Below are 14,208 nucleotides of genomic sequence, written 5' to 3' on the forward strand. Positions count from 1 at the left end.
TTACCCACTCGGGTATTCCATTTATTTATTACACTTCTTTTGTACTGTAGGTAAATAGGGTGGATGTGGTAGCCAGTAGGTGGAAATGGGCATTCCATATTCAGGTCTGAATCTCTTCTCTTCTCTTCTCTTCTCTTCTCTTCTCTTCTCTTCTCTTCTCTTCTCTTCTCTTCTCTTCTCTTCTCTTCTCTTCTCTTCTCTTCTCTTCTCTTCTCTTCTCTTCTCTTCTCTTCTCTTCTCTTCTCTTCTCTTGCTGGATTATACCTCCTATATTTTAACCGCAGTACCATGTCAGGACATGAACTGTCTTCTTCTGAAAATCATGACTCATCATGATTTATAGATGTTGGATAAGGTCAGGAAATAGCCAGACTCATTTTAATCTATCAAGTGCTTTATCAGTTTGACCAACTTCCTGTGCAGTAAGTTAGAAGGCAGGTGGCTGGAGAAGCAGGAATCCCTCATGTGAGTGAGGTTGTAATAACAGCATTAAGGGATTAAGTTACATGACTAATTTATGTTTGTCGTCACTCGTCAACTTATGAAAGCTGTTCTGGCAAGACAAAATCGCTGAATAAGTAATAACAAAGGAATTGCAATTCCGGGAGAGACATGGTCTCTCATCACAATAGAGTGATTTCTCATTCTACATCAAAATTCAAGTCACATGAGGCTATAGCTACTAAGATAAATTAAGATAAATTAGACATACACCACAGTTCACCAGCGACTCTCTCTCATATATCCTCAGGACCTACCTGGACATGGTGAAGGTCTTTGTATTCAGCTATTTCTTCTGGCTGGTGCTGTGCCTCATCTTCATCACTGGAACCACAAAGGTAAACGTCTTCTGCCTGGGCTACCTGGTGGCCTGTTTCTACTTCATGCTGTTTGGAAGCACCGTTCTGATGCAGCCGGTCAGATACACACTGAGACTGTGGGACTGGCTCATTGGGTACACCGCCTTTGTCATCGCCACCAAGAACCTGCTCTCTGTGAGTTCAAATACAAAGTAAACATACTGGTTCCTATTAGACTCTTTATTATTTATTAAATGATTACATTTCAACAATAAAAATAGACTATAATTAAAATTGTGCTATGTAACTACCTAAGCATTGCCATTTTAAAGCTACAGGTCTTGTGATTAAAATGGTGCAAACTATTCCAAGATAGCATCAAAACTGACTGGCTACAATCAACGCCGAAGTCCGACATACACAAATAAACAAACATTCACAAAGCTGCAGCGACTTAAGTTCAAAGTTGAATTCTACTCCACCAATATGAAATATTTCCACAAAAATTATGTTCTTACTTCGGGGAAGAGTAAACATGATCCAATCCAGTGATATATAAAGTCCAAGCCACGTTTTTCCGTCAAGAAACCAACAGAAACCCCCATAGGGCATAGCAGTGGCGGCCATTTTGTGGTTCCACTAAAAAAAGGCCATACATTTTTCCCATAGGTATAGATTATTTCTCCTCAAAACAAAGTGTATTTATTAAATATCGTACATCATATAATTAAATTATTTTTTTTTAAATATTTTTTTCACAGAATCAAATGTGTTATGGTCATGGGCTAGGTAAGGCTTCATACTGTGGCCGCATTGCGTTTTCCAGCTCATATATGATAATAGCAGTGTTATGTAGGCATCTATCTATAGAAAATATTTAGGCGAGAATTAAAAACATTCTATTCCAGTAAGTTCAAACTTGTATTACTGTCTAATATATATGTCAGTTGCACATAGAGTTGATTCTTTTTGCATGGGCATGGTCTCAAAATGAGACCATGCCCATGCATTTATTCCAAATGGTTCAAGAACAACAATCAATTTACTTTGGGTATGCTGCTGTGTATAGGTGTTTTTTGCTAGTTATACAGGATTGTTAGGTAGCTATATAATCTCTTCTGTGGTGTTTCATTACTTTTCTTCTGTCTCTCCTGTGCTTTGGTTCAGTTGGGTTCATGTGCCTATCTGGACCGCCTACTGAAGAATGGCTGTTGGCTCATCCAAGCTTTCAGCATGTTCTGCACTATCGAAGGCTATGATGTCCGTAAGTGTCGTAAACAACGTGATGAATTTGCTCCGAGGCCTTCCCAGTAGACATATACTGTAACATCAGCAGGAAAGTAAAGGCTGTATAATATACTTGCATTCATATCAAGGAAGAATATTTTAATACACTCCAAAAAAATATATAGTATATATTATTCCATTGGAATACAATTTGACAAAATATGGAAGCCATTAATTAATTCCATAGACATAGAGCCTGATCTGTTTGCTATTTTGTTGCAGGGACTATCATTAAGTAATTAAGCATAGGACAGCAGATTTTGTACAATGCTGGAGGTGAAAGACCATGACATTTGTTTGAACTGAGCTGTGTGTGTGTGTGTGTGTGTGTGTGTGTGTGTGTGTGTGTGTGTGTGTGTGTGTGTGTGTGTGTGTGTGTGCGTGTGCGTGCGTTTGCGTGCGTGCGTGCGCGCATGCGTGTGTGTGTTTTATGTATTTGTGTACCTGTGTAAGTATCCATGTGTAAGAAACTTAATTGAAAAAAGAAAAAACACCCAAAAAATGCTGAGATGCAGCTTAAATCCAAAAACTATTTATGTAAAAAGCAACATCTTAGTCAGCTAGATGTTCTGCTGCTAATCATCAGTGTATTAACTAGTGAATTTACCATCAAACAGGAAGTGATTTAACTGTCCCTTGTGCTTACAGTAGGATAAGCACATAGGTGCACATCAACTGGCCTGTTCTGTTCTCTGACCGGTCTGTATTTGTCATCCAGCGGAACCTGACGATGAGTGCGAGCTGCCAGTGAGCGAGGCTGGCATCGTGTGGGATGCCATCTGTTTTGTCGTCCTGCTTGTACAGAGGCGGGTCTTCCTTAGCTACTACTTCCTCTTTGTAGTGTCTGACCTCAAGGCTTCAAAGATACTGGCCTCCAGGTTAGTAGAACCGTTAGTAGAAACTAAACTGAATTAGAAACTGAACTGACCTGAACTGGACTAAAACGATCTTTCTAAGGGGTGCTGAGCTGTTTGAGGCCAAGGTGAAGAAGCAGGTAGCAGCCAGACTGGAGATGGAGAAGAAATCTGTGGATAAATTGAAGATACAGTAAGACAGTGGTTCTGAAACGTTTTCATGATGAGGACCCCCCAAAATTGTCATTAGCCCGCGGACCCTCATTTGAAAAGATATGCATGCCAGGGACCCCATAAGAGAAGATAGTTATGGCTCCAGCAGTGATTCACAACCATTTTAATTTCAAGGACCCCCAGTTTGACATGCATTAGGCTACTGACCCCCATTGAATGGCATTTCTATCTCTGGTACCCCAATTTATATTGTAAAATCAATGTTAATACGGGTCCATTTGGTTCCATTTGTACACTCTCAGAGTTACAGACCCATAACGCTCCATTTGGTTCCCAACTATCCATCATTTAGCTGGGGACCCCCTGGAACTCCCTCAAGGACCCCTAGGGGTCCCCGGACCCAACTTTGAGAATCAATGCAGAATGACACTCAACGCTATACTGTTACAAAGTACTGTAACTGCTTAGGAATGAAATTGAGAAAGATTACTGGATCACACCAGCGTCTTTATCCGATGTCTTGTCTACACTGTCTCCCTATTAACTCTCCTAATGTCTATACTAAAAGTGTACTGTTTGTTGACATCTGTAATGTTTTCCTGAAGAATGGACAAGATCAAAGCAAAGCAGAAAGGTCGTCCTGGATCAGAAGACAAAGCATTGGTCCCTGCTGATCAGGAGCCTGAGGGTAAAAGCTAAACAGTTTATTTTTGTAAATCTCTTTCTCTATTTTAAATGTGATGATTAAAATTCTTCATGAATAAATGTAATCGATTACATTTCTAATAAACCTTATACTGTACGGTTCATTCACATAGCCTGTCTGTCATAATTACATACAGTACATATATAAGTGGAAGGTTTCCACACTCAAAGTGATTTCTCATGGGTTATGAACTGAAATGAAAGTTACTAAGCTATATTCAGTGCTAAATGTAAAATAATATTAATATTGGCCATGTTTTACAGATGAGGATGAGAAGTTAAAGAAAGACGCTGGCAAATGGTGGAAACCTTGGGTGTGGCAGCCAGGGGGTGAGTAGCAATACCACAACATAAAGAGCTTCTATTATCAGTCATATTCCACTGACTGTAAATGACAATGTACGAAGATTCTATCATTTTATTGAGATAGTAGTGTGTAAAATCACTGCTTTTAGTTAATGTCTCATTATGTGTGAACTCTGGTTGTAAGGGTAGACTAGAGATACAGTAAGAAATACATACAATAGTTAAAATAAAGTATATTGTATGTTTTTGACAGTGATCTAATGTTGACACGGCTCTGGTTTCTGTGCAGTGGAGAACAACTGTGGCTACCACCTGTTTGACAGCAACAGTGACGAGGAGGAGGACGAGGCTCCAGAGGAAAAAGAGGAAGTGGCGCCAACAAAGAAGAAAACTGCTTTACAGGTAAGAGCCATGATGACATCATTAGAGACAAGCACAACATAATAATACTAAAATGTATTTTTGTAGCAATTAATGAATTACTTTTGTGTCCCGTGTTACTAGAAGAGACATGTTTATTATGAATGTAGTAACCTGTAATATTATCTAACTGTGCCCTCAATACTACAGCTGTTAAATGAAGCCTGGGTCAAGAACTCGAAGATAGCCTTGAGAGACTTCAAGAGAGACAAGGAACAGATCCAAAAAGAAGTGAAGCAGAGAGAAAAGAGAGAGCTACGGAAGCAGCAAGGTTGGAGGGTTGTTGTCAGTTTGTCAAAAGCTACGTTTTGTCATACTGGTCATTTGTGTTATCCGGTTCTTCAAAATTGCAACCAGTTACCTGTGAGATCACAGGTTCAATCCCTGTGAAAGCCATTGTTATCCAATCAACACTGTATGTGTAATGTCAGCGTAAGTGATTCCCAAGCCAGTTGTTTTGGGGAGCACTCATCGTGGTTCACTCAACGTCCTGCTTGTGTGCAAGGTTTTCCAACAAATGCATGCCTTTCTAAACACTTGAAAACTAGGCAGGCACGTCAACAACAAGGCCTTGAGGCCCGTCGTCGGACTTGGCAAGCCATGGTGGAGGGAATCGGTTATCACATGACCCAGAACAAGAGCTCCCTCCCTGATCCCTCCGCGATCCCTCCATTTGCCTCAGCCAGTCACAATGATTGGGGAGGGGTTGTGAGGACGACTGTCTTTGGAATCGCTTTCACGCGGCCGGTCAATGAATCCTTGAGCAAGATGGCTTCCTGCTAAGTCGATATAAATTATTGTGTAAAACAGCATCATTTTACTAAATGCTTCAAAACATTATTTAAGATAATGTATCCGCAACACTCTCTTTTGGTAGGCTACTAAGTTAAATGTTACCATAAGCCTTATGGTATGGCCAATGGTGAGACTGATTAGTGTACTTAAACCTATATATATATATATATATATATATATATATATATATATATATATATATATATATATATATATAAACTTTGGTCATATAGAAACTTGGAATGGGATCTGAAAAATCTAACTGCTACATTTTGATCACATGACCTCACAGATAATGTGTTCCGATTTGTGTACGTTTTGGAGTGGGCTGTTGTAGCATCACCATGAGGATATTTGAAAAAAAGAAATGGCTTAGTGGGAATGTGCGTGCAAAGTTTCACGGCAATCGGACGCTGCATTCGTGATTTGAGGCATTTTGTTCAAAACGGGCCACTCCTGCAAGTTTTGGAAGCCAATCTTAGCCAATCAGGATGGAATATGAAAAATCCGACAGATCCGTCTTGATCACATTACTATAGAGATAACGTGATTTGCATGATATTTGGACAAAATCTGTAGGAGTATAGTAATATACCTCACCTCCTGGTGGCACTATAACCGATGTGAAAGATTTGGGGCAGAGGTTCTGCTCTGGCCTCCAGGGAGTGTGCGTGCATAGTTTCACGCTGATCGGTCCAATGGTGCCAGAGATTAGCTGCTCACAGACGGACGGACGGACACACACACACACATGGATGGACGGACGAAAACATAGTCTCGGCCACACCTTTGGCCTGGCGGAGACAATGAGCTGTGGCATGGCACTATATTGTATGCAAAACACGTCATACTGTGAATATCTAGGTGAAATGTGTACAACATCTGTTTCCAGGTTTTGACAGAACGGACTCCAGTGAGGATGAATTAGAAGACAACTATGTGGATGAGGGAGAAGAGGAGGAGGAGGAAAAAGGTAAGAATGATTTTCAGTGAACCCTCAAGTGCATCAGTAGCAGTGATGTGGAGGTTAATTAGGAACAGGTGAAGCTCATTGTCCTGCTTTTGCCCATATACCAGTCAACATTGGAAACATTGTTTTTTCCCAAATTAATGACAGCGATTTCATTGGATAGTGCTGCTCGTAAAAATCAGAGTGTTGTAAAGACAGAGTGGCAACGACTCTATTCATTCGAATAGACCAATTTTTTCACATCAATTTCCGGAAAATTTAGATTATTTTCAGTTCCTGAAAGTTATCAGTAAACACTAGCAAGCAGTAGAGTTGCAGCAGGACAGACTGTTTGTGATGCACTTTAGCCACTCTGGCAATCAGCGTCTCTCAATTTTCCAGTTTTTTTTTATTGTAGCAACTACACAAGTTTGTCATGACCTACACATCTTACCTTCAAACTTCAAAGCTAAACTTAATTCAGGTCCATAATTATTTTTCTGGTACTTAATTATCAACTGTATCTTTCTGTTCCTGATAGAGGACATATTCCAGAAGTGCAGGGATAAAATGGAGTTCACATGGGTATTCTTCATGACCCTTCTTGATGACATTACGGAGAGTCTGAACTCATTCTGTAAGGACCAGCTGGACATCTCCAGAGTCCTACGCTTCGAGCGGGCTTTACTTGGCCAGCAGCAGAAGAAGGTGAGGTGAAATGATGATTTATCCTGCTAACCAGTGAGGCCTTAAGGATGGCTGTGTCAGTTGATCGGTCTGTCCAGCAGAGCCAGTTCTTTATTGGCCGTGGTGAATAAATGAAACGAAAATCTGAAATACTCGCTCTGAATATTTAGCAATAGCATCTAAACTATTCTAATAGTTGATGCCTCATTCATAGAGGTTGATGACTTTATTTTACGGTTACGGAGGCTCAGAAAAATCTACCTTGTTACGAATTAATATTATATCGCTTTATCACCGGGTCATATTTGTGTTCTGTGTGAATGTGACACAAACAACAGAGAAATACATATTTAGTCGAATCAATCGTCCGGGAAAAAAATAATAATAGAAAAAGGTCTCCGCCAGGCCAGGTAGTAGAAGTCAATCTTAGCCAATCAGGGTGAAATTAGAAAAATCTGACATGTCCGTCTTGATGATCGATTTGCGTGATGTTTGGACAAAATCTATAGGAGAAATAGCTAAATATTTGTTTAGCAAAGATCGGCCTCCTGGTGGCGCTATAACAGTCATCCTAATCCCCTTTTTGTACTGAACTGTCTGAACATGTATAGTAAATTCCATCTCCCTGTGTCTATATGTCATCATAGACTCATGCTCCTCTTTCTTAACTACATTTACCATTTCCCAACTCTCCCTCTTTCTCTTGTCTGTCTTTCGCTACTCTGTGAGTTAAATGAACACACAAGATTTCACAGTGTACCTCTCCTTCACTCTGTAGGGTCGAGAGGTGAATCAGAATAGTGTGGCGCGGTACTATGAGAACTGGATGTCTCGTCAGAACACGTTATCATCGCAGGATGACCCCGATGATCCCAATGACATCCCCCTCCCTCCCCCCTGCTCACCCCCTGAAGTGCCCTCCTCCCCCCATTCCTATGCCAGACTCAAGAATACTCCCTCAAGGGTCTCCTGGGGCAGCAGTGTGTCCAGGTATTCAATGATTAATTAATGTATTCTATAGGGGCGGGACTTACGTCGGACGTATTTCCCACGGAAACGATCTTTTCCGACCAATCACAACACTCGTTTCATTCACAGAGAATGTAAACAGATTTGTAAAGCATCAACGTCATTTCCTATGTCTTGCCCAGCGTGATCAAAGCGATGTCATTTCAAACTTTTAGCATTTGTTTGTGAAGTTTATTTCTTTGTTTCTTGGTATATTCATTCAGTCATTCATTCAACGATCACCAATCACTATCACTATCACTATTTGTTTGAAAGTCTACATCTGGGTCTACTCATACTGCACTTATTGTATAACTTTGTTGAGCTTTAATTTATTTGATGGTGATAAAACCTTAAAACTAGTTTGTTGAATCAGTTTGCTCTCCTGTTCTCCACTCCTAGCTGCATGACAGATGAGACATTGCTGGGGTCCAGACAGCCCACCCAGGAAGATGACCTAGACTTCCCTTCACCTTGTGTCCAGCAGCCTGCAGACCAGCTGAGACGGAGGCTTATAAAGGCCACCAATGTAGACCTGACCTCCTTAGATAGTCAAGACAGGTTTTTTGATCTTTGTACTAAATATCAACCATTGTCTGTCTGTCTGTCTGTCTATATATATATATATATATATATATATATATATATATATATATATATATATATATATATATATATATATATATATATATATATATAGAGAGAGAGATATATATATAGATATATAGATATATATACATATACATATATATATATTCTTTACTCCACAGTTTTGAAGGATTTACGCAACAAAAGGAAGTTGATGAAATTAAAGATGACATAAAAGATGAGGAAGAGGAGAAGGGGGATGAAAATAAAACGGAACAGGCAGAGCCAGAGAATAACCAGGAGCTACAAGAAACAGCAGAGAGAGAGGAGAGAGAGGAGGAGGAGGAGAAGGAGGAGAGGTGGGAGAGAGAGGAAGATGGACACTCAGACGAGTGTCCATACGAGGGAGAGAAAAGTCTTGATATCCCAGAATCCCCCAGGCCTCTGAGTCAGGAGACGAGGAACCTCACTGCCAGCGAACTGCTGCTCAACAAGTTAGTCATCATGGAAAATGTTTTTAAAATGTTATCTTATCTTACCTTGGGAAATTTCGTTAAAAATTCGTATATCATCTTATCGCAGCATGTTCGACAACGAGGAGATTTCAGAGTCCGACAAGTTCTACAAGTCACTCCCCAGGCACCTGCGGCTGATGATTGCCCTCTACAACACTATGGTGTCCAAGTCTGAGATGCTGTGCTACTTTGTAATCCTCCTCAACCACATAGTGTCTGCCTCGATGCTCACCCTGGCCCTACCTATCCTCATCTTCCTCTGGGCCATGTTGTCCGTCCCCAGGCCCTCTAAACGCTTCTGGATGACTGCTATTATATACACAGAGGTATGCAGTTATGGGACCAAGTATCACGTACAGTGTATATTGGAAGAATGCATGCACACCTAAATGAACATAAAAGAGCCTCCAGTACGCTCCAGTTAAGAAAACAATACAGGGTCTAATAAACAGCATGAATTCCCTGTGCAGTAAGTAATTGGACAATGCCCAGTGGTGATAATTTGATAAAGAAGAATGAGATATACAATAATCTGTTTCCAGATTACAGTTGTGGTGAAGTACTTCTTCCAGTTTGGTTTCTTCCCTTGGACCACATCCAAGTACCGTGGCATCAATGCTGAGCGGCCCTACGCCCTGCCCAACATTGTCGGGGTGGAGAAGAAAGACGGATACGTTCTGTTTGACCTCATTCAGCTGCTGGCACTCTTTTTCCACCGTTCCATTCTAAAGGTATACCGCAGTTCCACTTGAAACACACCATGATTCATATCTAAGTGTACTACAGTTCCATTTTAAAGGTATTGTTGTTCCATTCTAAAGGCTCAAAGAAAAAAGAACGCACATCCTCCGTTTCTTGGTGCTGAGCCAAACTGTAAGAACAGAATCATGAAAACAACTCAATTTTCAATGCTCCAAGCGTTTATTTTATGACAAATAAAACCTTTTGGTCTTTTTCAAGTATATAAAAGCTTGGTGCATTCAAAAGTGAGTTGCAAGCCCCCTTTTGTTTTTTGTTTCCATTCTAAAGGCACCACAGTTCCATTCTGTGGTTTCACTCGAAACGTACCATGGTTCCATTCTAAAGGTACCACGATTCCATGCGCCACGGTTCCATCTTAAATGTACCGTGGTTCCAAAAGGTACCATGGTTCCACACAGATTTGCATTTGTATACAGGACAGTCGGCCACTCATCTACATTACATTGTTAGATAAGAAGCAATGACCTCCACCTATGTTTATATTACAAATGAGTGTCAATGACCGGAGTCTGCTACTCATACCTGTGGATTTGAGACAGGGTACTTTAGTGTAATGGAAACGGTAGATATTTTGATGTGGTGTTAAGCTGTAGTGGAAAAAGGGCTAAAGGAACTGATGTGTAGCTTTTCTGTTCTAAAGGCATCATAGTTCTATTATAATGGTTACATTTTAAAGGTGCAAATAAAAGAACCCCGAAGCGACTGAGGTGCTTTGAGCTTCACATGGACCTCTGCTGTACTCTTCATTAGAGGTACAGTACATGTGAACTCAGAAGACCGGGGTCTTAACCACTACTATAATACTACAAAACATGAATTATTGTACAGTGCCATGGCCTGTGGGACAGCAAAGAGGTAGAGATGCCTGACTTCTTCAAGAAGATGAAGAAGAAAGCGGATAAGCAGAAGACGAGATCTGGGGACAAACAGGGAAGTGAGGAGGAGAGACCCAGCCGTCGACGGCTGTTCCTCCCTCTCCAAACCTCCACCGCCTCCCTGTTCTGTCGGCGAAAAAACGACAGTTCGAGGGAATCTAATGGTGATTACTCATATATTACATATTTTCAATTGGGTAAGAGAGTCAGGTCATATTTTTCAGTTTACATTCAACTCTGAGCCTTAATTTTTCACTTATATTTGAAGTGTCTGACAAACTGTTGGTAATATTCTATATTATATTATATTATATTCCAGTCACACTTTCCAGTCTTTTCAGTTTTTGGTTTCCCATTCTAGTTTTATTTAGTGGTCATGTCATATACCCATTCAGATTACCTCGAAGGCGAACATTTTCTCAGATAGACTGGGCACATAGGAAAGGTTAATTGAGCATGCATCATTGCATCACCCTGATTCACACTCCCATGTCCAAAAATATTTCATTGCATTTCCACCCTAAACCAACCACGTTGTCATCTGACAATGAGCCAACATGATGTTCTTCCATGTGTTGTATGTTTTCTCTTGGAGAGGTGAAGCCCAAGAAGAAAAGAAACCGTCGGAACAAGATTCCTCTGACACGGAAGCAGATGATCCGAAAGCAGATCCGAGAGAGGATGCTACAGGCCAAAGCTACCATCATAGAAGTGTATGTTGGTTAACACTCAATATTAGAAGTGTATGTTGGTTAACACTCGATAAACTGTCAAGATGTAAGCAGTCAAGTCTCTGTCTTTAGCCCACTGGATCTCAGAAATGTTCATGTCAAGGATCCCCGAATTTATATGTATTTGGCTGTGGACCCTCATTTGAAAAGATTTTGTGCCAGAGACCCCTATAAAAGATTTGTCACAATTTGTAAACATTCTTCAAAAACAGCTTATCTAAAAGCTCTCTACGCGTCGCATTGCGACGCGTTGTGAGCTTGAAGATCAGCTATTTCAAACAGCCGGGGAAAAGAATAGGGCATACGTGTTTAAGATGACCATCCCACCCATGACCCAAAATTGCATTATAAAACAGAATGCCAGATGCAGGATTAAACTGATTTTGAACCTAACCTAACTGAACCTAATTTTTCTGGGGAGCCCCTGGAATCCCCTCAAGGACCGCTGGGGGTTCCCAGACCCCACTTTGAGAAGACATCATGGCAGAGGTCCCAGAACTTGCTCCACTTAATTGTTACTATGTTAATGTGTAGTTCCTGATTCCTGAGAAATTATCAGATTCAAGGTGGGGAATTAAGTTAATGATAAACAACAAGGCGTTCTAAAAATATGTGGTTTGGATCATTATCAGGGAGGTGGAGTGGAGGCCAGGGTTTACCCTGAAAACATATTTGTCGCACTTGGCCCAGCTTCTGTATGAATCTGTACACATGACATGAGTGATGCCATCCCCCTCCTCTCCCCCACAGTGCCCTGAACATATACCTACCCATCAGGCAGTTCTTCTATGACATCATCCACCCAGAGTTCAGTCCTGTGTGTGATGTCTATGCCCTCATGTTTCTCATTGATGTTGTCAACTTCATTGTCACCATATATGGATACTCTGCTTTTGGGGTAAGAATCAATATTGTTTGTGTTAAAGCTACCCAAGAACACACACACACACACACACACACGCACACGCACACGCACACGCACACGCACACGCACACGCACACGCACACGTCTATCTGTCTGTCTGTCTGTCTGTCTGTCTGTCTGTCTGTCTGTCTGTCTGTCTGTCTGTCTGTCTGTCTGTCTGTCTGTCTGTCTGTCTCTCTCTCTATGTGTTACTCTCTGTCTCCTATATCACTGCTTTTTATGCCTATAGAAATACAGTGCAAATGTGGACATCTCAGAGTCCCTGGGTGATGACCAGGTGCCTGAGGCCTTCCTGGTGATGCTGCTTATGCAGTTTGCGACCATGATTGTCGACCGGGCCCTGTACCTGAAGAAGTCCCTGCTGGGGAAGTGCGTGTTCCAGGTGGTCCTGGTGTTTGGCATACACTTCTGGATGTTCTTCATCCTGCCCGGAGTCACTGAGAGGTCAGGGGTTCATCATTTCATGGAGTGATATGGTCTTTATTTAAGACGTGGGAATGCTGAGAAAGAGAGAAACAGAAATGCATACACTGTATGGGGCACACCGAACCAGTAAACTGGTTAATCGATTGACCACATCATTGAAATGTTACCAGTTTTGATTCTGGCAAGAGACCCTCCTGTCTTTATTAGTTACCAGTCTCATTCTGTTGGACTGTATAAATAAGAGCAAAAATACAAGTATAGTTTTTTTCTTCTTTTTTATGAATTCTGCAAATGCATGCTACCTTGGCAAGCCTGTATTCAGTACCATTCCACTTGAAATGGTATTGAAATGTTGCTTTATTTGAAAAAGGTTTTAAACGTTCTGGGCTCCATACCAGGAATTATATTTGGCTGCATCTTCTCCTCATACACTACATTTTCCATGAATCCCCAGTAATGGCTTGGAAATAAATGTTATCCAGAAATACTACTACTTTGAGATTCCTAGAGAAATGAAAGGATGCATACTTTTACAGTATATTGCATGGTGTGTGTGTGTGTGTGGGAGGGAGGGTTAATATCCTTAACAAGGAGGATACCCCCCCACATGATCATCCTTCTTAAAGCCAAGTCCACATCAATGATTCCCAACTCAATGAGTTGCAACTCGCAACAGAATCCTAAAACTGTGCAACGATATAAAATTGGACACACCCAGGTGCCGACCTGCAACGGGGTAATTCAGACCGTTGCAACTTTTCTCTGCAACTTTTTGCAACGGTTTCATCACGCGATGTGTACTGGGCTTAACAATTTTTTGATTGCAGTCAGACCTCAACATTGTTGCTAGGGACAGTTCACATGAAACCGACTGATTAAATCTTCTCTAAAAATCTCTTTGTTTCTCTTTCTTCAGGAGGTTCAATAACAACCTTATAGCCCAGGTGTGGTACTTTGTCAAGTGTATCTACTTTGGGCTGTCTGCTTATCAAATCAAAAGTGGCTACCCCAAATGTGTGCTGGGAAACTTCCTCACTAAGAACTTTAACTACCTCAACCTCTTCCTCTTCCAAGGGTAGGTCAGTTTTACTATTAGTGACTGTTCTCATGATGGCAATTATACCCTAAATAAATGTCTAACCTTGGATGGTTAAGGAAATCTAAATGTACAACAGCTTGTCTTGTTGAAAGAGAATGCTCAGATTTCTCCAAAATATTTAATGATGATTATTATTTTGATATAAAAGCATAATGGCCACATTCTATAAAGCATGTTTTCCCAAATACTCAACACGTTTCTAAAATATTGCGTTTACTGTGTCGTTTTGTGGATTACAAACTCTTTTTTTGGGTCACTTTGCCCGTCTCTTCTCTTTCTCTCCTTTCCTCTCCTCTATATGT

At 40.8% G+C, this 14,208-nt stretch overlaps 1 protein-coding gene across 1 annotated transcript in view; it reads left to right on the top strand.

The window, feature by feature from the left end:
• Window positions 1–14,208, top strand: part of LOC308096415 (piezo-type mechanosensitive ion channel component 2) — a gene marked incomplete at its 5' end in the record, with an annotated part of 44,940 nt that overhangs the window by 26,670 nt on the left and 4,062 nt on the right. Inside the window, 20 exons of the mRNA XM_080443837.1 lie at window positions 752–995; window positions 1,968–2,064; window positions 2,806–2,965; window positions 3,045–3,134; window positions 3,721–3,803; window positions 4,085–4,150; window positions 4,416–4,528; window positions 4,697–4,817; window positions 6,234–6,314; window positions 6,832–6,998; window positions 7,756–7,967; window positions 8,388–8,514; window positions 8,985–9,067; window positions 9,156–9,414; window positions 9,631–9,819; window positions 10,679–10,889; window positions 11,321–11,438; window positions 12,207–12,354; window positions 12,611–12,825; window positions 13,724–13,882. Coding sequence (XP_080299963.1) covers window positions 752–995; window positions 1,968–2,064; window positions 2,806–2,965; window positions 3,045–3,134; window positions 3,721–3,803; window positions 4,085–4,150; window positions 4,416–4,528; window positions 4,697–4,817; window positions 6,234–6,314; window positions 6,832–6,998; window positions 7,756–7,967; window positions 8,388–8,514; window positions 8,985–9,067; window positions 9,156–9,414; window positions 9,631–9,819; window positions 10,679–10,889; window positions 11,321–11,438; window positions 12,207–12,354; window positions 12,611–12,825; window positions 13,724–13,882 — 2,943 coding nt within the window. The remainder of the gene's footprint in view (window positions 1–751; window positions 996–1,967; window positions 2,065–2,805; window positions 2,966–3,044; window positions 3,135–3,720; window positions 3,804–4,084; window positions 4,151–4,415; window positions 4,529–4,696; window positions 4,818–6,233; window positions 6,315–6,831; window positions 6,999–7,755; window positions 7,968–8,387; window positions 8,515–8,984; window positions 9,068–9,155; window positions 9,415–9,630; window positions 9,820–10,678; window positions 10,890–11,320; window positions 11,439–12,206; window positions 12,355–12,610; window positions 12,826–13,723; window positions 13,883–14,208) is intronic.

Source organism: Gymnoscopelus braueri (genome assembly GCF_963280865.1).
Source record: "Gymnoscopelus braueri genome assembly, chromosome: 12".
Classification (NCBI taxonomy): domain Eukaryota; kingdom Metazoa; phylum Chordata; class Actinopteri; order Myctophiformes; family Myctophidae; genus Gymnoscopelus; species Gymnoscopelus braueri.